General features: G+C 37.9%; 1 protein-coding gene across 3 annotated transcripts; it reads right to left on the bottom strand.

The window, feature by feature from the left end:
- Positions 1–99: 99 nt before the first annotated feature.
- On the bottom strand, positions 100–20,713 carry LOC146455642 (transcription initiation protein SPT3 homolog). 3 transcript variants are annotated; one of them, XM_085093969.1, is made up of 12 exons: positions 20,490–20,709; positions 20,116–20,225; positions 11,903–11,987; positions 6,286–6,372; positions 4,817–4,919; positions 4,039–4,107; positions 3,507–3,568; positions 3,335–3,410; positions 2,983–3,098; positions 2,583–2,870; positions 1,491–1,601; positions 100–801 (listed from the first exon to the last, which is right to left on the bottom strand). In XM_085093969.1, the coding sequence occupies exons 1-12, from the start codon at positions 20,568–20,570 to the stop codon at positions 757–759; spliced, it is 1,233 nt and encodes a 410-aa protein (XP_084950095.1). In that variant the 5' UTR covers positions 20,571–20,709; the 3' UTR covers positions 100–756. The 3 variants fall into 3 exon arrangements, with proteins under 3 accessions (XP_084950095.1, XP_084950096.1, XP_084950094.1); XM_085093970.1 differs by lacking the exon at positions 20,490–20,709 and adding an exon at positions 20,342–20,483; XM_085093968.1 differs by having other exon boundaries at positions 3,335–3,568; positions 20,490–20,713.
- Positions 20,714–20,817: the final 104 nt, after the last annotated feature.

The following is a 20,817-nucleotide window of genomic DNA, read 5'->3' as shown; positions in this document are numbered from 1 at the left end:
TTACCCCATCACACAAGTACATGTAATAAAACCATTCAAAATGCAAGGCAGCTTAAGATGAAATTAATGACAAAAGCAAATACAAGCACAAAGAAAAAATCACTTGTCAAAGTCATCTTTTTAATCTGGTTTTCATCATCAATTTTAAAGTCATTATGCATTTTAATTAATGCAGTCTTCTGTTGTTTTTTTTATTGCTTCTCTTTGCTTGTTGTAGTTTACAACTCAGAACTGTTTGTCGATAATTTGACACAATCCAGTCAACACAACCAAAATTCCATGGCCTTTTGGTGGCCTTGTTAAGGTGGTTCCACGTCAGTAGTGTGAGTCATAAGGTTGTGAAGCCTTTGATTTAATATTGCAAGTTTGTGACCAGTCATCAGATTGCTTCTCCCTCACAAAATGCCTTTAAAAAGGCCACAAACTGGCTCACTTTAATAGGGTGGTTTGATAAAGTCCATGAATTTTTGTTCATGCCAAGTCATGATGATGAGGCGATCATACAGTTGCACTCAAACTCTGCAGACAGATAACGGCCTGTTTTATTGTGACATGCTGGGTATAGGCTTTGTAGAAACCAGCATAGCCTGCTTTAGGACAACAACAGCAGTCAAGTGAAAGATTTCTTGCTGGACATCCTGTTCGGTGTTTTGGAACAGTACCCTTGGACACTTCCTATCCATGCGTGTAGTTTCCAACTAATAACACATTGTGCCTCCATCATTATTATAATAAATTATTATATGTCTTCTCTTCTCAACAGCACAATGTTCTGTATCCTGCTGTTGGTTTTGCATGTGCCTGAAAAAAAAAAAAAAGATAAAACATGGGCTTTTACAAAGTTAGATTTCTGAATAGTAACACCTATATGTGCCAGCTTGGCCCCAGTTGTTCAAGGAGTGGATAACCTTATCCAGCAAATAAATTTCTATCCATCATATAAATTGTACTCCCACTGATGCATTTTATCCACTGAATTGGGACTTATCCACTCGAAAAAGTTATCCAAACTCTTTGCATAGACTCGATTACCAGCCGCAGTTCGGGAATGGGCCCATGCTCACCGGCCCCAAGGGAGCGGCAGAAATTGAACCTACTCTCTGTTCAACTAAGACCAGAACATTTATCTTAGTAGAATCAACCTTCCCTGTAATGCTTGCTGTAGAGAGATTCCTTCATCCCTGCTAACAGGGGAATGGTCAATGGTTTCACCTCACACCAATGTGTGCCAGGTTCAAATCTGGGACTAAGCATCATTCAATTTTGTTCTCATCCTTTTTCAAAGCTTTATTATCTCTGTTCTCCAATATATTAATCACTCTATCCTATTGCCAGTTCTACAGGAATGTGGGATTTGTCAGGGCTATTGACTTTAAGTTGTTCCCTTGCTGCAACTATTTGAAATAACCCTCCTCACAGGCAATTACCCGTATATAAACAAGCATAACATTATTATTATTCTTCAAAACTAAACTAAAAGCTAAACTCACAGAGAATGGAGCCATGGGCCCTATGAAGTGATTGTATCTCCTGATAGCCTCTCGTATGTGTTGAGGTTGAAGACAGTCACCACTGCTGTATGACAGGCTTGCGGCTGAACCCTGCTTAAGGAAATTGTTCTGTAAGACTCATGAAATTAACTAAAATTTTGTGAGACATCTGTTCTGGAAAGACTATTTTCCACCCTACTAAGATGTCGATAATTTTTTCAACTGGATCATCAGAGTGGGGTGACTTTTAAAAGTGCAGCTGCATGCAGTCCTGTTGCCATTCGCATCCCGTTTATTAATTTTCTTCTTTATTGTAATGACTTTCATTATCAACTAGCCAATCCAAATAAAACTGTCAGCATGAGGCAGAGCTGTCAACTTTCATGTTCATGCCCCTGAATCCACCACCCACAATCCTCAATGGAAGTCATCCAGCAAGTCAAAAAGATAAAAAAAACTTATTTAACACTTTGTTTAGAAGTGGCAATGGTATAAATAAGCACAGCGCTGTAACATCAAAAATGCTTTATTACATACCATTAAATTCCACAAAATATAATCCCCTCTGACAATAGGCCCACCTAAAAATAACTTCCTTTGAAAGTACATGTAAGCACTACAAATCTCACAAAAGCATCCTGACAGATAGCACTTCCCACAGCTTTTACGCTGTTTTTATTGTCACTTTGAAAATAAAAAAGTTCCTCGAGTCCCTTCCCCCCCCCCCCCCCTTCGCATGAGTGCCTGATCAAGTGTGTTCACATGTCCTGTGGATGCCCACATTTTGAAAAAAAAATCCTTTAAAATTTGTACCAGACACATGCCTCTTGGATGAAAATTTTCAATTCCTGGTTTAAAGCCTGTCCATGACAAAAGCAAAGCCCTCCACAACAGTAAGCCAAGTGCTGATTATGAACAAGTCCTTCAACAAATTCAAGCCCAGCCCTTGTATTCACGATTTTATGGTTTTGCCCTCAAAAACAGTGCTTGCGATCATGCAAAGTAGCTTTTTTGTGTTCACCCTTCTACTATTTCACTCTACCAAAGCTAAGAATTCCAAAAAACTATTTTTCTCAGAATTAAAATACTTGCCTTTAGTTTTCTCTTCTTGCTCTTGGGTTTTGGCACTAATGTTGAATTCTGTGACGTAGATGATGTGTTGTTTGACCCACTTGGGGTGGGACTGGGTAGGAATGGTGTTGTGGGTGTAGTGGGGGTGCCAGGTGGGGTGTGGTTTGGGGTAGAGGGGGTCGATGTTGCACTTCCTGGTGTGGCAACAGATGATTGGCTCTCTGATAGAATAGAGACAGGTGGCATGACCTGGGTCATTACATCACTTCCTTCTGAATCTTTTTTCACCAACAGTGCTAAGTCAACTATCTGTTAAATAAACAAAAATGAGAATCAATGTCTCCAATGTTGAAAACAGCACCAATCAAAATAGTGTTGATGGAAGGTCACTCTCATTATTTCAACCATGTTTATACTTAACCTGTCCAACAGTCTCGTAAGCAAGGTAGCTGAAGACTTCCATGACCGGCGTATTGGGCTTCATGTCGATAAGCGAGGCACAGTCTAACCACTCCTTAAATTTGCCAGCCTTCTTATCTGTAGAGAAAAAAGCAGCAACTCTTTTTCAATGAACAAACTTCTACTGTAGTGTTGTGAAATCAGGCTACCAAGAAACAAATTATTGTTAACTTTTTAAGTGTATAAACATTAGGTTACTTGTTCTACTTTGTTAAAATTTAGCCTAAAAATCCACATAGGTCCTTGCTGAACTGACAGCACTTAGTTTGTTTGTAAAGATGAATCTTACAAGCACAGGGTGGAAAGTTACTCACTGAAGTTGGCTTGTCGGCACTCTGTAAATTCCAAATACTGTTGAGGATCAAGGGTGCGGGATAAACGTTCTGCTCTCTGGAAAAGGAAAACATTTCCAATTACTTTAATTAAAAAAAAAACAACAACAACAGCAGTAATAAGCCACAAGAAAACTGAAGACAGCTTCTGCACCTCATTCCTTTCTTGCTTAACTTCATCAGTGTCATCTTCATCGAACAAAGCCACAAGATCCCCTGCAAAAAAAATCCATATTAGCTTTACTGTCACCCTCGTCATCATCATCACCATCATCATCATCATCATTATCATTACCATCATCATCATCCTCAATTGAGTTACATGCAATCAAGCTGGTTACAACGTACCGGTATAGCAGCAACTATTCATACGTGTAAGAGTTACAAGAGGATACTACCCCTAGTTGTAATAAAGAAGATTTTAAAAAAAATGTACAGAAAAACAATAATTATGAGATACAAAAAGGTCAGGAAATAAACTGCTGTTTAAAAAGACTGGTTGATTTACTAGGTAACATTGCTTTGAAAAATAAACAATTTAAATGCAATAATTAATCCTCTACTTGAGAGACTGTGTACCAGTAAAACAACGACCACCAAGTACAGATACTTTTGCATACTGGGTTAGTAGGGTATTGATAAAAGATGAAATAATGCAAAATGCAACTTAGTAAGTATTAACCTACCTGTTTGATCTATTGCACTGACAAAGTCATAAGAAATCTTTCGCCTTTTGTTCCCTTTAACGTCACTAACTGTAAGAAAATAGAAGACACACCTACAGTACTACAGTTTGTATAGAGAGGTCATATCTTACCCCTTTAACCCCTTATATCAAGGAACAAATTCTCCTATCTTGGTCCCATACTTTTCTTATAAAAGTACTGGGGAGAAGTTTATTATTATTTTTAGAATATCAAGAAAAAGGGGTGATCATATCCTTAATTCTCATGGCCTCACAGGTTGAAGAAGTATTGTTATTATGTGGCTAAGGCTAGTGGCCGATATAACGCATGCTCTAATTGGCTAAGAGCGAGATCAGAGCAGGGCATTACGCACCCATAATGCCCACAGGTTGATTATAGATTATGCGAATTAGGGTTAGGCCTGAATTGAAAATATGCTTTTTTTTTTTTTCTTGTAAAGAAAGCCATATAATAAACAGTTTGGTTGTTATGGGAAAATCTCAAACCCCAGACTCAGTTTGAGATTTTCCTGTAATGACCTCAGTCTTGGTTATTAAGTAGTTAATATTACAAGGAGAAATTTGATGCTGACCAATGTTAAACTAAGCAATCTGTCAGAAGGATCAGCCCCTTCCCACACCAGGAGGGTGGTACTCAATAATACATCATACATGGAGGCTCTGCCTGGAGAAAGACAGTTTAAATGTGTTTTGACCTTGATCCAAATATCTTCCCCTTTGCCATGTTCCCAATAAATCAAGATGAATACTGTATTTACCTGAAGCCTCCAAGACGTCATCATCATCTTGAGAAGTCTGTTTCTGGGACTTACTCTTCATCTCTTTGAAATTAAGATATTTGATTAGCCTCTTCAGTTTTTCCTGTAAGAGTGTAAACAAAAATAAAAATAATTGATAGGCATTTATTCTCAATAGGGCATTTTGTCATTAAGGAGCCTCATAATAAAAGGCTTTGTGAAATGATGAAAGAGAACAAAGCATTACTTGATTGTAACAAATCTGGGCAAACCATGAATGTCAACAGCCCTATTATTAGGCAATACTTTAAGATGAACACAGTTAATTTGTGACATCGCAGCCATCATCAAATGATGAAATTCAAACTTTGACACCCTCCTTGGGCCCTCTTTGAACATTAAGCGCAAGACTGAAGTAATAATAATTATTATGTAATTCCTGTATAAACTCCTTTCATTCTTATATTTAGGCACTTGGTCTTAAGGCTTCCTTCTTAATTTCTATTTTTCTTTCTAGACTGAAGGGACACTGCCGGGTGTAGGAGTCTTCAACGTAAATCCTCTTAAATTCACCATGCAAATCAATCTTGTTGATGAAATAACACAAATGTTAACAAACAAAGTGATTTGCATTGTTGCTATACACAACTGGTAAAATTTTATCTCCAAGGGGAGAGCTACATACAAGGTGGTGACGCCTGCCAGCTTTCACATAAAATTAAACAGACATGTAACAACATCACACGATGCTTTTTTGGTCATGTTCAACATTTTTTATTCAATATAACTCATCTGCATCCTGTGAACTGGGTAGTGCAACCTTCAAACTTCCTGTACCCTTAAATCGCTGTCCACACCCCTTTTCTTGAACATCCTGACTCTTTGTACTTTTTTCCCTAACTGTTATGCACTGCTACAAAATATTTCCCAGTTCAAGCACTTCCCATCACTTTCAGCATCGAGCTCTATTTTCCCTATTCCATGTCTCCAAACTAGAGACGTTTGTGAAGCAAGAGTTGCTCAAGGCAAAATCTCACGCTCTTCAAAACTTCCTTTATGTATCCTAAACTTGATGGACACACACACTAAGCACAAACCAATTGAAGAGCTCTGAGCATAACTGACCTATGTCCCATTTCAGACTGCTTTTTGTTGTTTTAGCTCAGATTCACTGTGACAAAAATGGAAATCTTGCCCAAGACCAACAAAAAGTGATCTAAAATGCAACATAGGTCATTTATACTCGAACCCTTCAATACTTAAGCAAAAAAAATGAATGTGATCCTAATTAGCAAGGAAAATGGACTCATTTCTTCAATGTGCAGTTCCAGAAAAAATCTATACCCACCCGACGGAAGGGCATTGGAAATTCCTAGGGGGAAGCTAAAGTGGAATTTCCTGCAGGGAGGGGGGTGCAAAACAAAAAACCTTTGGGGGAGTATGGATATTTTCTGGAGCTGCACAATCTCTGTCTGAACAAGTAACCTTACTTTGTCTTTCCTCATTAAAAAGATGATGTCTTCAACACTCATGAACCTTCCTCCCCTCATGTTTGTCACCTCAGCCGCTCGTACAACCTGTTATCATTGCAAAGCAAAAACACTTTAATACCACTTAAAATGGAAAATGGCACCATATGCTTTTTGTTACCATACTTGAGTGGTTTCCTTTCATGTAGTGACCGTTTTAAAACAGCAATAGCAACAATTTGTTGGGACTTAGCACAGGGTGACCGCAACTGCTTAATAGATGTGACAATTTAATAGAGGTCAAAATCACAGTAATTAAGGGACATAGTTTTTGTCACTTTGACAACTGACCGGTAAATAGAGGGTGACCGCTTGATATGGTGGCAAAAAAACTTTTTTCGTATTTTTGAAGCTTTTTGTGTCCTGATTATGAAATGACAAAAGAAATTTGACAAATTCAATTAAAACAGACATTTTTCACCCTCCAAAGAACCTCAAAATTCACTAAATCATGTCCCGTGGACTGGGAACAAGTCTTTGCTCAGGACAATGCTGATGACGTAGCAAATGCCTCGAAGAGTTGTTTACTTCTCACTTCTGAAGTAATTCCTACATCACAGCTTTGTAATACGATTGTTTTGGCCGCGCGCAAGATGGAGACACTTTTAGGTGCCAAGACTTTCGCTTCAATTTATTCCGCGTCGTGAATGTTTTACCGCCTAAAACCTACATATTAAGAGCCACTGTCTGTAAATATCGAGAATCCGGCGTCAGTCGTGAAATTTTCAATTTCTTCATATTTTGCCCAAATAACCTCTATAGTGCGTTATTTTCGAAAATACTATTCAAAGGACCTGAAGCGCTTTAGTTTTTTCAAAACCTAACAAAGTTCGAAAAACGCCATTTTGGCCTTCCGGCGGCGTCGAAACTACAATAAAATTATGCATTTTCTTTTTGCTCGTTCAGATCAACGCAATAACATCTATCGATGTACTTTGGTTAACTCATAACAGAACTCTTGATCACCCTGAATCACTAAATTATTTTGAGAAAGCTCTTGAAAACTGCTTGTTTTTGGCTGTTACAATTACCCTTATTACAGCGCTTTAGCGGATAAGGTAATTTTAGCTAACTTTAACAGCAACAAAAGCCCACTGGTACATGTAATTTGAAGTTGAAACTAGCATGGTCTTAAAGCCCACTCTTTATAGTTTGTTGTATAAAAATTACTAAGGCGGCCCGACAAAAGTGTCCTGTCGAGAGACGGAAACGTGAAGTGTACTCTCTGGAATTTCGACCTTTCACGAAGCGAACAAGAAGCATCCCGATTTCGAACAGAACCGCACATTGTAAAATCTACCTATGGAAACCTGTTTCGAAATCCTGGATGCATCAAAACAGTCTTGTACTCAAAGCTACAATCCCTTTTGATTGAAAATATCATTATGTCAACACTTGTGAAAACAGGAGACGTGTAGTTCAAGCCGTAAAATATGTAATTCAACACCGCGCCGAGCAGATATCTACAGTACCACGCACGTGTACATGACGCAAGATTGCTATATCGTTCCGCTATTATTTTACCGTTAAAACTAAAAAGAAGATCCTCAATATCATGCATGTTGTCGTCTTCCTTCGTTCATTCTTATCTCGAGATTTTTAAGCTCTGAAGGAAACACGCCACACGCCAAAAAACAAAACAAAACAAACAACCAGGACGATCAAATTCCAAGACAAATGCAAATAGCTACAAATTCAGGCCCGATTTAGTATTCAGTTGATTAAGACAACCGCACATTTGTTTTATATTCCAGTGATAAGGCATAATGTACATCAAATGATTATGTAGACAAAGTAAAAACAAACTATCGGCAATGCTAAAGTACCATGGGAAAGCAACTGTTAACAAGGTAAACAAAACAATTTCAACCTCACCGGTCTTTTTGCAATCCTTGAGAAAATGTAGTGAATTCCTTGCTTCTTTAGTTATGTATGCCAAACTTGCTTCTATAGGTATATTTGGCAACCGGTAGACTTGTTTCCTCCAAAGGATGTGATAGAATTCAGTACACTGGAGTATCGCAATAATCTTCCGTAAGGTACAAAAGTTACTTTTATAATTGGTCAATCATGCCAAATGGTCCAGATTTCTTCCTCTACAAAACGTTCCAGAACGTCGTTTGTGGCCGGATTTTGAAGTAGTTTTTTTTGGCCTGTCTCAATAACTTTTTTTCTCTGGGAAGCTTGCTAACGGTCACTGTTATAGCCTTGTCGGGAGCCGTGTGTAAATACATGTATGCGACCTTGGTTGGTGGTTTGTGCGGCTCCAGTTCAGAGAATCCAGCAACTGTTGGAATGCGTGACAGTCTATCGCGCGTCCAAGGGCATCTCGCATTTTGCCAAGAAAGGACAGTTAGCGACGATTGTGGAGTGGACAGTGAATCAAAATTGCTGCTTTCTCGAGCAGGTAAGGTGTCAAATAATTATAAACTTCACAGTACACATTAGCTCACATTGTCACGGTTTTTAGCGCTTAAATCAGTGGAGCCGCGCGCGTTGCGCGTTGCGCGTTGGGAGGGGGTAGCGGGGTGGGCAATGGAACTGGAAGGTGGAAAAAAAAATCACAGGAAATTTTTCAACAAGGCTGCTGCTAAGGCCTTGTTTTGCTTGGCTCCTGTGTTTAAATGCAAATGGTTCTTTTAGGACCTAAAAATTAAAATAAAATTATTTCCAAGACAAAAGTTTAAAAAATCCAATTGCTTAAAAAAATCGTCCAGCATCAACATCCCTTCCTCCACTGTGCACGCGCCCGAAAAGAAAAAGGTAAGAGGAGAGAGCGGTCGGTCCCTTGGAAGATTAGAACTTCTAGCTAGCAGGATTCCAGCTTGATTATAGCTCTCAGAGTTAGAGCCCTTGCTCTGAATTGAAAATGATGATGATGATGATGATGATGATTTAAATATGAGCACGATACACTCCTTTTTTTTAGTTTGTAACTTTAAATTTAAAGTGAAGTCATTTATTTAATGTCAAAATCACAGGGATTACTTGCGCAATCTCCCGAGCCAGAGGCGCATGATAAAGTGCTTCCCTATAATTAAATTTGATTTTTGAGGAGAGGGGAAAATCGGAGTACTCGGAGAGAAATCTCTCCAAGCAAGGACGAGAACCAACCATTAACTAAGCCCTCTTATGACACTGAGAACTAGAATCGAACCCGGGCCACATTCAAACCAAATTTCCGGAATAACTACCTACATGATAATGACGACGAGGTGTGCTCCTTTTTCATCTTTTTTCATGTTCAGCCAAGCCTGACGTTTCGGCTCGTTCGATGGATGCCCGATGGCTATACCATGCTGATGAGCCCAAAACAGTTGTCTACACAGGACTACACACTTAGAGCAAGAGGGGGAGTCGTAATCTTCCAAGGGAACGACCGTTTTCTCTTCTTACCATTTTTTGTTTGTTGTTTGTTTGTTTTTCGCGGAGGGTAAGGGCCGGGCCTGATGCTGATGCTTCTGAGCAACTGAATTCTTTTTTCAACTTTAGTTTTGGGAATAAGTTTTATTTTTAGGTCCTGAAAGAACCATTTGCATTTAAACACAGGAACCAAAGAAAACAAGGCCTTAGCAGGAGCCTTGTTGAAATTTTTCCTTTGACTCAATGTGCGTGAGTTTTTCCACCTTCTAGTCTCAATGCCCACCCATACCCCCACTCCCCCCAACTCCCAACGGGCGCCTCCACTGATTTGAGCCCTAAAAACCGTGACAATGTGTAATCTGAACCTTGCAATTATTTGACATCTTACCTGCTCGGGAAAGCAGCAATTTTGATTCACTGTCCTCTACACAATCGTCGCTAACTGTCCGCGAGATACCCTTGGAAGTCCTTTATACACCGCGCGACAGACTGTCACGCATTCCACAGTTGCTGGAGCCGCACAGGCAGCAAGTCGAATATTTACACACCGTTCCCGACAAGGCCATAACAGTGCCCGTTTGCAAGCTTCCCAGAGGACAAAAGTTATTGGGACAGGCCAACAAAACTACTTCAAAATCCAGCCACAAACGACGTTCTGAAACGTTTTGTAGAGGGAGAAATCTGGACCATATGGCGTGATTGGTCAACTTTAAAGTAACTTTTGTACTTGACGGAAGGTAATTGCAATACTCCAGTGTAAATTTACAGCCTTTGGAGGAAACAAGTCTACCGGTTTGCTAACTTTACATATAGGAGCAAGTTTGTCATACATAGCAATAGAAGCAAGGGATTCACTAATTTTCTCAAGGATTGCCAAAAGACCGGTGAGGTTGACATTGTTTTGTTTCCAACTACAAATTAATTTAAAAAGCTTGTTAACAGCTTTCCCACGGTACTTTGACATTGCTGAAAGTTTGTTTTTACTTTGTTTACGAAATTATTTGATTTACATTATGCCTTATCACTGGAATATAAAATAAATGTGCGTTAATCAACTGAATACTAAATCGGGCCTGAATTTGTAGCTACCGTATTTGCATTTGTCTTGGAATTTGATCGCCCTGTTTGTTTGTTTTGTTTTGTTTTGTTTTTTTTGGCGTGTGGCGTGTTCCCTTCAGAGCTTAAAAATCTCGAGATAAGAATGAACGAAGGAAGACGACAACATGCATGATATTGAGGATCTTCTTTTTAGTTTTAACGGTAAAATAATAGCGGAACGACTGTAGATATCTGCTCGGCGCGGCATTGAATTACATATTTCACGGCTTGAACTACACGTCTCCTGTTTTCACAAGTGTTGACATAATGATATTTTCAATCAAAAGGGATTGTAGCTTTGAGTACAATACTGTTTTGATGCATCCAGGATTTCGAAACAGGTTTCCATCGGTAGATTTTACAATGTGCGGTTCTGTTCGGAATCAGGATGCTTCTTGTTCGCTTCGTGAAAGGTCGAAATTCCAGAAAGTACACTTCACGTTTCCGTCTCTCGACAGGACACTTTTGTCGGGCCGCCTTAGCAATTTTATACAACAAACTATAAAGAGTGGGCTTTAAGACCATGCTAGTTTCAACTTCAAATTACATGTACCAGTGGGCTTTTGTTGCTGTTAAAGTTAGCTAAAATTACCTTATCCGCTAAAGCGCTGTAATAAGGGTAATTGTCACAGCCAAAAACAAGCAGTTTTCAAGAGCTTTCTCAAAATAATTTAGTGATTCAGGGTGATCAAGAGTTCTGTTATGAGTTAACTAAAGTACATCAATAGATGTTATTGCGTTGATCTGAACGAGCAAAAAGAAAATGCATAATTTTATTGTAGTTTCGACGCCGCCGGAAGGCCAAAATGGCGTTTTTCGAACTTTGTTAGATTTTGAAAAAACTAAAGCGCTTCAGGTCCTTTGAATAGTATTTTCGAAAATAACTCACTATAGAGGTTATTTGGGCAAAATATGAAGAAATTGAAAATTTCACGACTGACGCCGGATTCTCGATATTTACAGACAGTGGCTCTTAAGAATCAGAAAATAATAAACTATAATTATATTTAGAACAAGACATTTTTTACTTCATAGGCACTTTAAACCAGGTTTGACTGTATCTGCATCTTACTTTAAAACTGTACGCAAACTGATGCAGTAATTAATGACACCTTACCATGTTTGCCATCTGTGAATGCACAATTTGTTCAATAAGGGTGGCTGATTCTGAGGAAGGTTTCCTTGAGTCACCAAATGCATACCTAAGAATCATTAATAATAAGAATCAATAGTATGTTCTAGAAACAATGGGATGTATTGTTTAAAAAAATAGTAGTATTTAGTAATCAAATTTCATTATTAATAATCATTAATGATATTAATCTTTATTAATTATTAATTTTATTAATAATTGATATAATGTTCCTGCTCTATGCATTGTCCATGAATTCAATTCATTGCATGAGTAATTCAACTGATCATGAACTGCTCGCTGTTCATCTTTTTCAAATGGCATTTTGTATGTGTAAGAAAAATGAACAAACATCTTATTGACCAAATGTGATGTCTATACTTAGATATATTGCTTTAGATCTATCCTTTGTTGATAACATGAATTCATGCCGTCCACATCTGAACAAAGGAAAGGTTAAAAAAATCTTTATTTCATGAGTTCTTTATCTTCTACCGACAGTGAGATGCTCTCGCAATTTACCAGCAGTCAGCAATTTTGTCATCTCAACTTCACACAAATTTTCCCCAAGGCTCCTTTGGACTAGACTCTTTCTGCTTACTACACCTATTGTGTGGTCTGCTTTAGAGGGCCAATAATGGCCTCAAATTGTAACAAAAACAGGCGACTTTCAACGCTTGAAGCTACGATAATAGTCTTCGAAATGCTGTTAATTTATCAAGCTTAACAACTTGAAACAATTAAAGCAAGATGACATGCTCTATCAGAACAGTATCAATAAGCATTAACAAAAGTTGTTACATTAAGATGTTAATGACCAAGTATTGTGAACTTGTTACAAACATGTGTAGGCATGACAAAGTAGTCGGTAAAATTGCCTTTGTAAAGCAAACACTTTTAATGATCATAAAGCGGAATTTTCAGCACAACCAGAGAACGGATTTCAGAAAGTCCAATACTAAAAGGTATTCCTGATTTCCATCCCCTGGATCCCTTGCAGGGACCTTCACGGTCACAGAAGTATGTAGCATATCACACCTGAAGACACAATATCAACTCCTGTATTGCTACACATTTGTGACATGAATATTGGAAGGTAAGAGGATGACAAGTCATAACTGCGACTCACTTTAATTTCTGACTTTTAATTGTGTGGCGATGACACATGCAACCCTCTGTGATTTCACTTCCAATTAGAGACGCCAAAGAAAGAATTGACGGAGAACAATTATTTAGGGCAAAAAAAAAAGAACAATCAAGACCGCCAGCAAGTCATGACTTGTCATCTTTTTTTAGCACAAAAGAAAATAACTTTTCATGTATTAGCAATTTCAAATGCCCATGAGAGTATAACATGAATGCCCACAGCTCACCAGGTTTCAGGTCAGGGTAGTATTTGTGGTTCAGGTCATGTTAGCATTTGAGGATGAAACACTAAAGTGTGACCTATTCAAATGAAAGCTTTTCAGCACTGTTTTAGCTTTCCAATATAATTTTATCACATCAAAACACTTCACTATTGAAGTCAGCTCAAGTGCTATGGAGTGTGAAATGGCTAAATTAAATGCAACAGTTACAAATTATTTTGCCACTCAATGTCAAGGTTAGTTATTGAGGAAGCAGAGGCGGAGCACCCTTGTGCTTTCACGGTTCACTTTCAACGCTGGAAAGTGCATTAAGCTGCACACTCAAAGCCCACATCACCGCACGTTTTCCTCAACACTGTAAACAGTCCAACATTTCAAAAGGCTACAAAATGTTACTAACAGATTTGAAGTAATTACTTATGTTCAGTTTAAACAAATTCCATCATTAAAAAATTTTCAACTATCCAAGGTATTGACTATGAAATATAAACCAACTATTATTAAAAATATTGAGGAGGAGTAAATTAATATTAAAACGCTTTAACCTAAAAATACGCCGGCATTTTGATCACGCTTTAATCACGATCTGATAACAGAAGTGGATGAATATTGATTTGCAAAACAAAGATGAACTTGTGAGATTAATCTCTAAAGTATGCATAATCGCATATTCCTTTTCAAATTCTAGAAGGAATGTGGTGTCTTAGCAGCTCAACATCAAACTTTTTAAGATCCCTTGACAAAGAACTAAATAAAAACAGTTAATAAAATTGGTAGGATTTTTTTAACACCATAATTAGTTTTACTGACACAATATCAAAACCTAAATCTGGAGGATCATTGCATCACAGCATGAGATAATTTTATATATAAAGGACATATCATTAAAGAAAGGTTATCAGGTCACTGAATACCTCCACGGGAGCTCTTAGGCAAAAAAATTTACACACGCAACTTTTAGAAATAAATCTACTATCTCCAGATAAAACACACAGATCATTTTAAAGCTGCTCTTAAGTGTGCAACAAAACACATACATGTAAAGATCATTAAGCTAAAAATAACAAAAGCCCTTAAACTAAATTAGTTTTTAATAATTTTATTTAAACAGATTGAATTAGAGAATATGGGATTAAAGAACATCAAACTATAAATTAAACTTTACAGTTAGGTAATTAAAACAAAACCAGTTGTCTCCAGCACAGACAAAGTAAAATTCTTTTTTAATTAATTCTTTAATTTCCTGTAAAAAAATTACAAATTATTATTGTAATTTTTGTTACAGGAAATTAAAGAATTGTTAATGGCCTTTCTGCTAGTAGTTTTAAATTTTCCATGACTATGCAAAAGAGTGACTACAATACCTGAAAAAATGTCCAAATACTTAAACAAATAAATGCTAGATTATTTTTAATTACATATAATCAATAGTTGTTTAAGATGAGCTCTCCCATGGGGGCTCAGGTTAGGTTTTAGTTAACAGGATTAAAACTTTGTAGCCTATTAAAAAATAAAGTTAATTCTGCTCAATTAGATGTACTTTGCATGCAATTTAAATGTTCAACATGCTTTTGCAAATAAATTTAACAGTATGAAAGACAAAAACTCTCAAAAGCAAAACCCGCTGCAAGAACATTATTAAATTTAGTGACCAACCATAAAGCAGTTCTAGGGAGACAAGCACTGTGTACATCGTTGTGCAAAACCTGAGTAAAAAAGCCCAGCGAGGACAAAAAAAATACAGAGAAGCAGTTTAATAAGTTCTCACTCTCACCTTCAAACATGAGTTCTGAAAATAGGTGGTAATAAAATCCTAAAGAATGACCATTCAAATGAAAGCTACTGAGCAGTACTTTCCTATGGTGATGTTTATCAAGCTGTAAAAGGTGGTTTTAACTTTTGAGTCTGTGGATGAAATTCTACAGTGTGACCATTCACATGAAAACTACTGAGCAGTACTTTCCCATGGTGATGTTTATCAAGCTGTAAAAGGTGGTTTTAACTTTTGAGTCTGTGGATGAAATTCTACAGTGTGACCATTCACATGAAAACTACTGAGCAGTACTTTCCCATGGTGATGTTTATCAAGCTGTAAAAGGTGGTTTTAACTTTTGAGCCTGTGGATGAAATTCTACAGTGTGACCATTCACATGAAAACTACTGAGCAGTACTTTCCCATGGTGATGTTTATCAAGCTGTAAAAGGTGGTTTTAACTTTTGAGTCTGTGGATGAAATTCTACAGTGTGACCATTCACATGAAAACTACTGAGCAGTACTTTCCTGTGGTGATGTTTATCAAGCTGTAAAAGGTGGTTTTAACTTTTGAGTCTGTGGATGAAATTCTACAGTGTGACCATTCACATGAAAACTACTGAGCAGTACTTTCCTGTGGTGATGTTTATTAAGCTGTAAAAAGTGGTTTTAACTTTTGAGACTGTGGATGAAATATTTCTACAGCGTGACCATTCAATAATAATAATAATAATAATAATAATAATAACAATAATAATAATAATAATAATAATAATAATAATAATAATAATAATAATAATAATAATAATAATAATAATAATAATAGAACTCTTTATTGAATCCACTCCAAACAACGAACACGTCTATATTACGGCAAGGGAAGAAAAGGGATAAATTACCATTTAAGACCTACAAATAAGCATCAATTTACAGAAAAACGCACCTATTAGGGTGAGTTCTGACAGGAGGAAGGATATGATTTTGGCATCTATTACGCAATGTCATGCCAGATCACTCCGGTAACACAGGTCATCCAAGACAGTAGTACAACCTTTATCAATGAACCTATCCCACACTTTCTTATCCTTTTGAGTAAGGATGTTCAAATGAAAGCTATCAACCAGCATGTTTTGGTGGTGCTGTTTGCTGCTCTATAATTTTCAACATGATTTTTTGTTTGGCAAGCTTGGCCACTCGCAAAACTGAACAGTGTAAGGGAGAGTTGGAATTTACGATTTAGCCTGTATAGAATGGCTGTCTATGTGAACACCTCTTGTGGTCTCTTGTAAATGGCCACTTTGCCAAGTTACTGAGATAAGCATTGTCAAATCACTTGGTTCAGAGCTCTAGATAGTGTCCACCTCTCATAAGAGACCATGAACACTTTTGCAGATGATTTAAAACTTTCTATTACTTTTAACCTGCAATACGCAAACAGCCCTTGATACATGATCCAATCTTACCATGGGCATAAATTGGATAATGCAACACTAATATGACAGCTAGTGAATATCTGTTCATGTCTGTTGTTACCTTGAAAGTTTCACTTCTGATACTATCCAATGTTAATTGTATGGTATGCAATTCAGATATCCGAGTTACCAGCTATTGGTAAGTATGAACGCTTAGAAGTACCAAACCAAAACTTCCTGGCAAATTACTTGATGTGTTCTCCGAAATGTGCAGTGTCAGAAATAATCCCTACCAACCCCATTGTGGGTCATCGGAAATTCCTAGGGAGATGGGGGTCTTAAAAGTCAAAATTTTAGACGCAATGTATGAAGCTAAACTGGAATTTCCTGGGAGGATGGGGGGTGCAAAACAAGAAACCTTCTGTGGGGGGAGTATGGATATTTTCTGGAACTGCACTATAATGTTCACACTTAGTAAGTATTAATGCAAGTACACCTGACTGAAATAAGTCTGAGAGTTTGCTGCCTGGATGTTTTTTAAAGTTTGGAAGCTTGTTATAAGTTCGGTAAGCATCTTAAAAGTTTCTTGGTTGTTTTTACAAGAAACTACAGCAAGCTAGGTATACAAAATTTAGACCCCCATGTGGTCTAAACTCTCTTAAATGACCACCTTGGCTTCACATTTTGGGTGATGGCTTATGGGAGGTTCAACTGTATTATCATTGCAACAAAAACTCAACCCTCAACCAGGCTACAATTAACATTACATTTTACTTGAGCTTCTGTATGAAGTGTAAGTGAGCTTAGAAATATGTCTGCTATGGAATTTCCCGACACATATAACATCACAAACTGCATGCATCCTGATTACTGTTCAGATTTCTATCAACAGATACTATGCACAGATCAGTACAAGGACTGAGATGACACAAGATAACTTGGGCAAACAAAACGCTTGAAATAAGACTCTGAGGTGGATTCCGGGTAGACCGGAGCTGGCGTGAAATGTTCAGAGTAGCATTGAATGCCATCTCAACTAACAGAAAGCACTGTATTGCTACTCCCCCGAATGGGATGCTAGTCCATCAAAGGGTTACCCTCATCAGTTTGTCACCGGTACCCATTTAAACACCTGGGTGAAGAGAGATAACATGGAGTGAATTTTCTTGTCTAAGGAAACAACAAATATATGAAGAAAAAAGCCTAGCCTTGTGCCACCAACCCTCAGATATTCAAACCACTTGGGCAACAAACTAACCACTATAGACCCTGTGCAAAAATGGTTGACATTTTAATATTCTTTTGTCTGCATAATTTAAATTAGCCTCACTAGCCTTGTCACGGTGAAATAGTCTTTTGATTTTTGAACTCAAGAACGAGGTTAGTGAGGCTAATTTGAATGCAAACAAAAGAATATTAAAATGTCAGCCATTTTTACATAGAGTCTATACTACCACACTTTCCATGCTATTAGAGGTCTCTGACAGTGAGAAGGAAGAGGGTCTCTCTCCTTCTCCCCATCAGAGACCTCTGCTAGCAGGAAACTGGTTTTATGGAGCAAAATTTTCAAGCCATCCCCCTTCCCCACTGGATAGGGTAATAGTCCATCACATCCCAGCACTCGCCCCCACCATTTCGTTAGAAAAAAGTTGTGAAGAATGTGGAAGTTGGGCAGGAAATGAAGGGGGTATTTAGATAACATCTGAGTCTGAGAAAGCAACATTAGATGCATTTATCTTCAAGATCAAGACAAACTGTTACCCAAGGTTTGGATTACACGAGGAGTTAATTATCTGATCATTAATTGTCTCTCTAAGGAAACAGCGACTCCTTGTTTTGACACTTGTTTTTACCTTGCATGGCACAGAAGTATTATCTTGCATTATTTTCCTACAAACACAAGATATTGACATTCTCTAATGGAGTTTTGTTTTTACAAAACAATTAAGGACTAAAAATCTTCCTACCCCACCTATGCTTTGTGGCACCTTTGATCTCTTAGGAGGTAGACCCACTTAGAAGCTAGACATGTTGACAGAATGTGGGGAGCCAATTAATGTCAGCCTAACAGGCCCTGTTTACAGCAAGACTACATGGTTTGCAAATTTACACTTTGTGTAAAGGAAAAAGCACACTTTTTTGGACATACAAACACAAGTCAAAAAATTAGCTGTGGTTATTTTTTAACGACTTTTGTGCTTACATTGCTGATGGTGAGAATCCCATAGAGATGATCAACTTTTAAGCTTCTGTTAAATTAAGTAGTTTAAAAAAACAGTAAGTAATTTAATGGCATGATATCAGTTAGTATTCAAGACATTCCTAGCTATTCACAGCATGGATATAAAACATTTTTTTTTATAGAATTGACCACCAAGAAATATTCTGAAAATCGTTATACATTTATAAATGCAATTTAGCTATTATTTCATCTGTGTAATTATTGTTATAAACTTTTCACTATAATACACCTGATGGAGCATTAAATTTTCTATCACCACTAAGACTTTAAGCTGGATCCTAATGACTTACAGACACTAAATCCACTTTTTTCCTTGCTATTTCTGCTACAAAATCTAATTCCTGAACAATGACTGATCCCACAGCAGTCCATTTCAGTTCACGTCCGGGTAGTGCTTTTGTGAGCGCTAAAAATACCCTCAGTGAAAATAACTCTAATTGAGCTCAATTTACATGTTGGCCCACTATGCCCGTTTGTCAACAAATAGACCAGCGTTGGATGAACTGTAGAAGATACAGATAGGGAAGTCATTCGAATTCTTTGAAGTGTGATGTAGCGATACAAAAATGTGATAAAATCGAATGTCGGAAACTCCACAAAAGGGCAATGTGGCTACACCTTGGAATTCTTTTGCACTGTTCGACCCATTCTGCTCCACGTGGCTTTAATTGAATCGAACGCCTCATCGATTTAGTAAACAACTAAGCACTCACGCAATTGAGTTTTCACACAGAAATGCCCTTTCCTTGATAACCTCTATTCTCCGTAAAACCACGGCGGCATTATTGCGGTCTTAATTACACTTGTCACAAACGTTTTGCGGCTTCTTCGTGGGAAAATATTTTGTCAATTGTAAATCAGGGCAAACTTCCTGGCCGGAGGGCAAATCTTGAACAGCACATTATCCGAAGCTGTCATGTCACAAACCGTCGCGCTGAATTAACGACCCATTATTCTGTTCAACAATTGGCCTCAGGAAATCGCGACAAAACCGCTGTGTAATGAGCTGCTTTCAAACAAATCGGCGCATTTCGGCGAGCCTTTTTACAAAAAACAGCGACAAACGAGCCGCGATTTTAGACACACATGCAGGGCAGCACCAGAGCTGAGAACACAAAGAAGTGATACATTTTATCAACCTCTTAACACGATTGTAAACAAGTGGTAGTTCGACCTCCAACGTTGATGTGTTTGTAAACCGAGAGTATTGTTATCAACGCGTGGTTGTATAGATAGGTAATTATCAAATCCACAGCGGTTGAAACTTCAACAAAAACACGTTTGCAGAACAATTATCTGCGACCGCGAACGTATTGTCGTCAAAAGTACACTGTAAGGGTTTGCGGCCGCGAAAGATTTCGTGTTTGTAGCGCAAATAAGATTATAACGCCATATATACCCGGATTGGTTTTCTGTTTACTTACATCATATTTAAAATTTCGCTTTGAAACCATAGCTTCGGCAGTCTGGAACTCGAGGTGACTGGACTTTGAATGGCAGGAGTCTGAGGACGTGTGTCACTGGCGCTCGGGGGCTGCGAACCGGAAATCAATCAGTTAGTTCTTTGAATAAAACGTTGCATTCATCGAATTCAAAATTCAATTAAATCCTTACGATACGCTCAGCTACGCCACAAGGTCAAATAATTACTTTCTGGTTGTCACGAAAGGTTTATCCAGCTATTAATCGCCAAGAAATCAACCTTACAAACTCGTTAGGAACCAACACATCCAATATGGCGGCTTTCAACCGAAACGATTTCAACCAGTTCTACTCAATTTTCATGCGTGCTACTCACTTTACTATCGTTCGCGTTGGACGAACTACCACTTTCCTTCCCTTTGTCGCTCTTCTTGCTTTTAGATTTAGACTTGGTCATGTTTCTTCACGAAATTTTCGACCAAAATAGGGATGACAGCGATGCAATACTTGACCGGAAACGGATTATTTTCCCACAATGCTTCAATAAAAGCGCGCGAAAATTGACAGCGAATCAACAAAGGAGACGGCGGCCGGCACAGGCATGTAAATTTCACGGCCGCCGAAATCAACAAGTAGTAGATTACAAAAATATAACCCGATTGATGATGGTAAAATCTCTCAGATTACCGCCTGGAATGACTTGT

Source organism: Pavona decussata, unplaced genomic scaffold (assembly GCF_977016875.1).
Source record: "Pavona decussata unplaced genomic scaffold, jaPavDecu1.1 SCAFFOLD_272, whole genome shotgun sequence".
Taxonomy (NCBI): Eukaryota; Metazoa; Cnidaria; class Anthozoa; order Scleractinia; family Agariciidae; genus Pavona; species Pavona decussata.
This window is presented reverse-complemented; position numbering and strand designations above follow the sequence as displayed.

Excerpts from the sequence above, each read along its gene's own strand:
- LOC146455642 (XM_085093968.1), bottom strand. The coding sequence starts at position 20,570 with ATGACCAAGTCTAAATCTAAAAGCAAGAAGAGCGACAAAGGGAAGGAA. Across the intron at positions 4,920-6,285 it reads TTTTAATGAGGAAAGACAAA|GAAAAACTGAAGAGGCTAAT; the intron begins GTAAGGTTACTT and ends ACACTCTTACAG. Across the intron at positions 3,099-3,334 it reads GTGCCGACAAGCCAACTTCA|ATAAGAAGGCTGGCAAATTT; the intron begins GTGAGTAACTTT and ends TTTTCTCTACAG.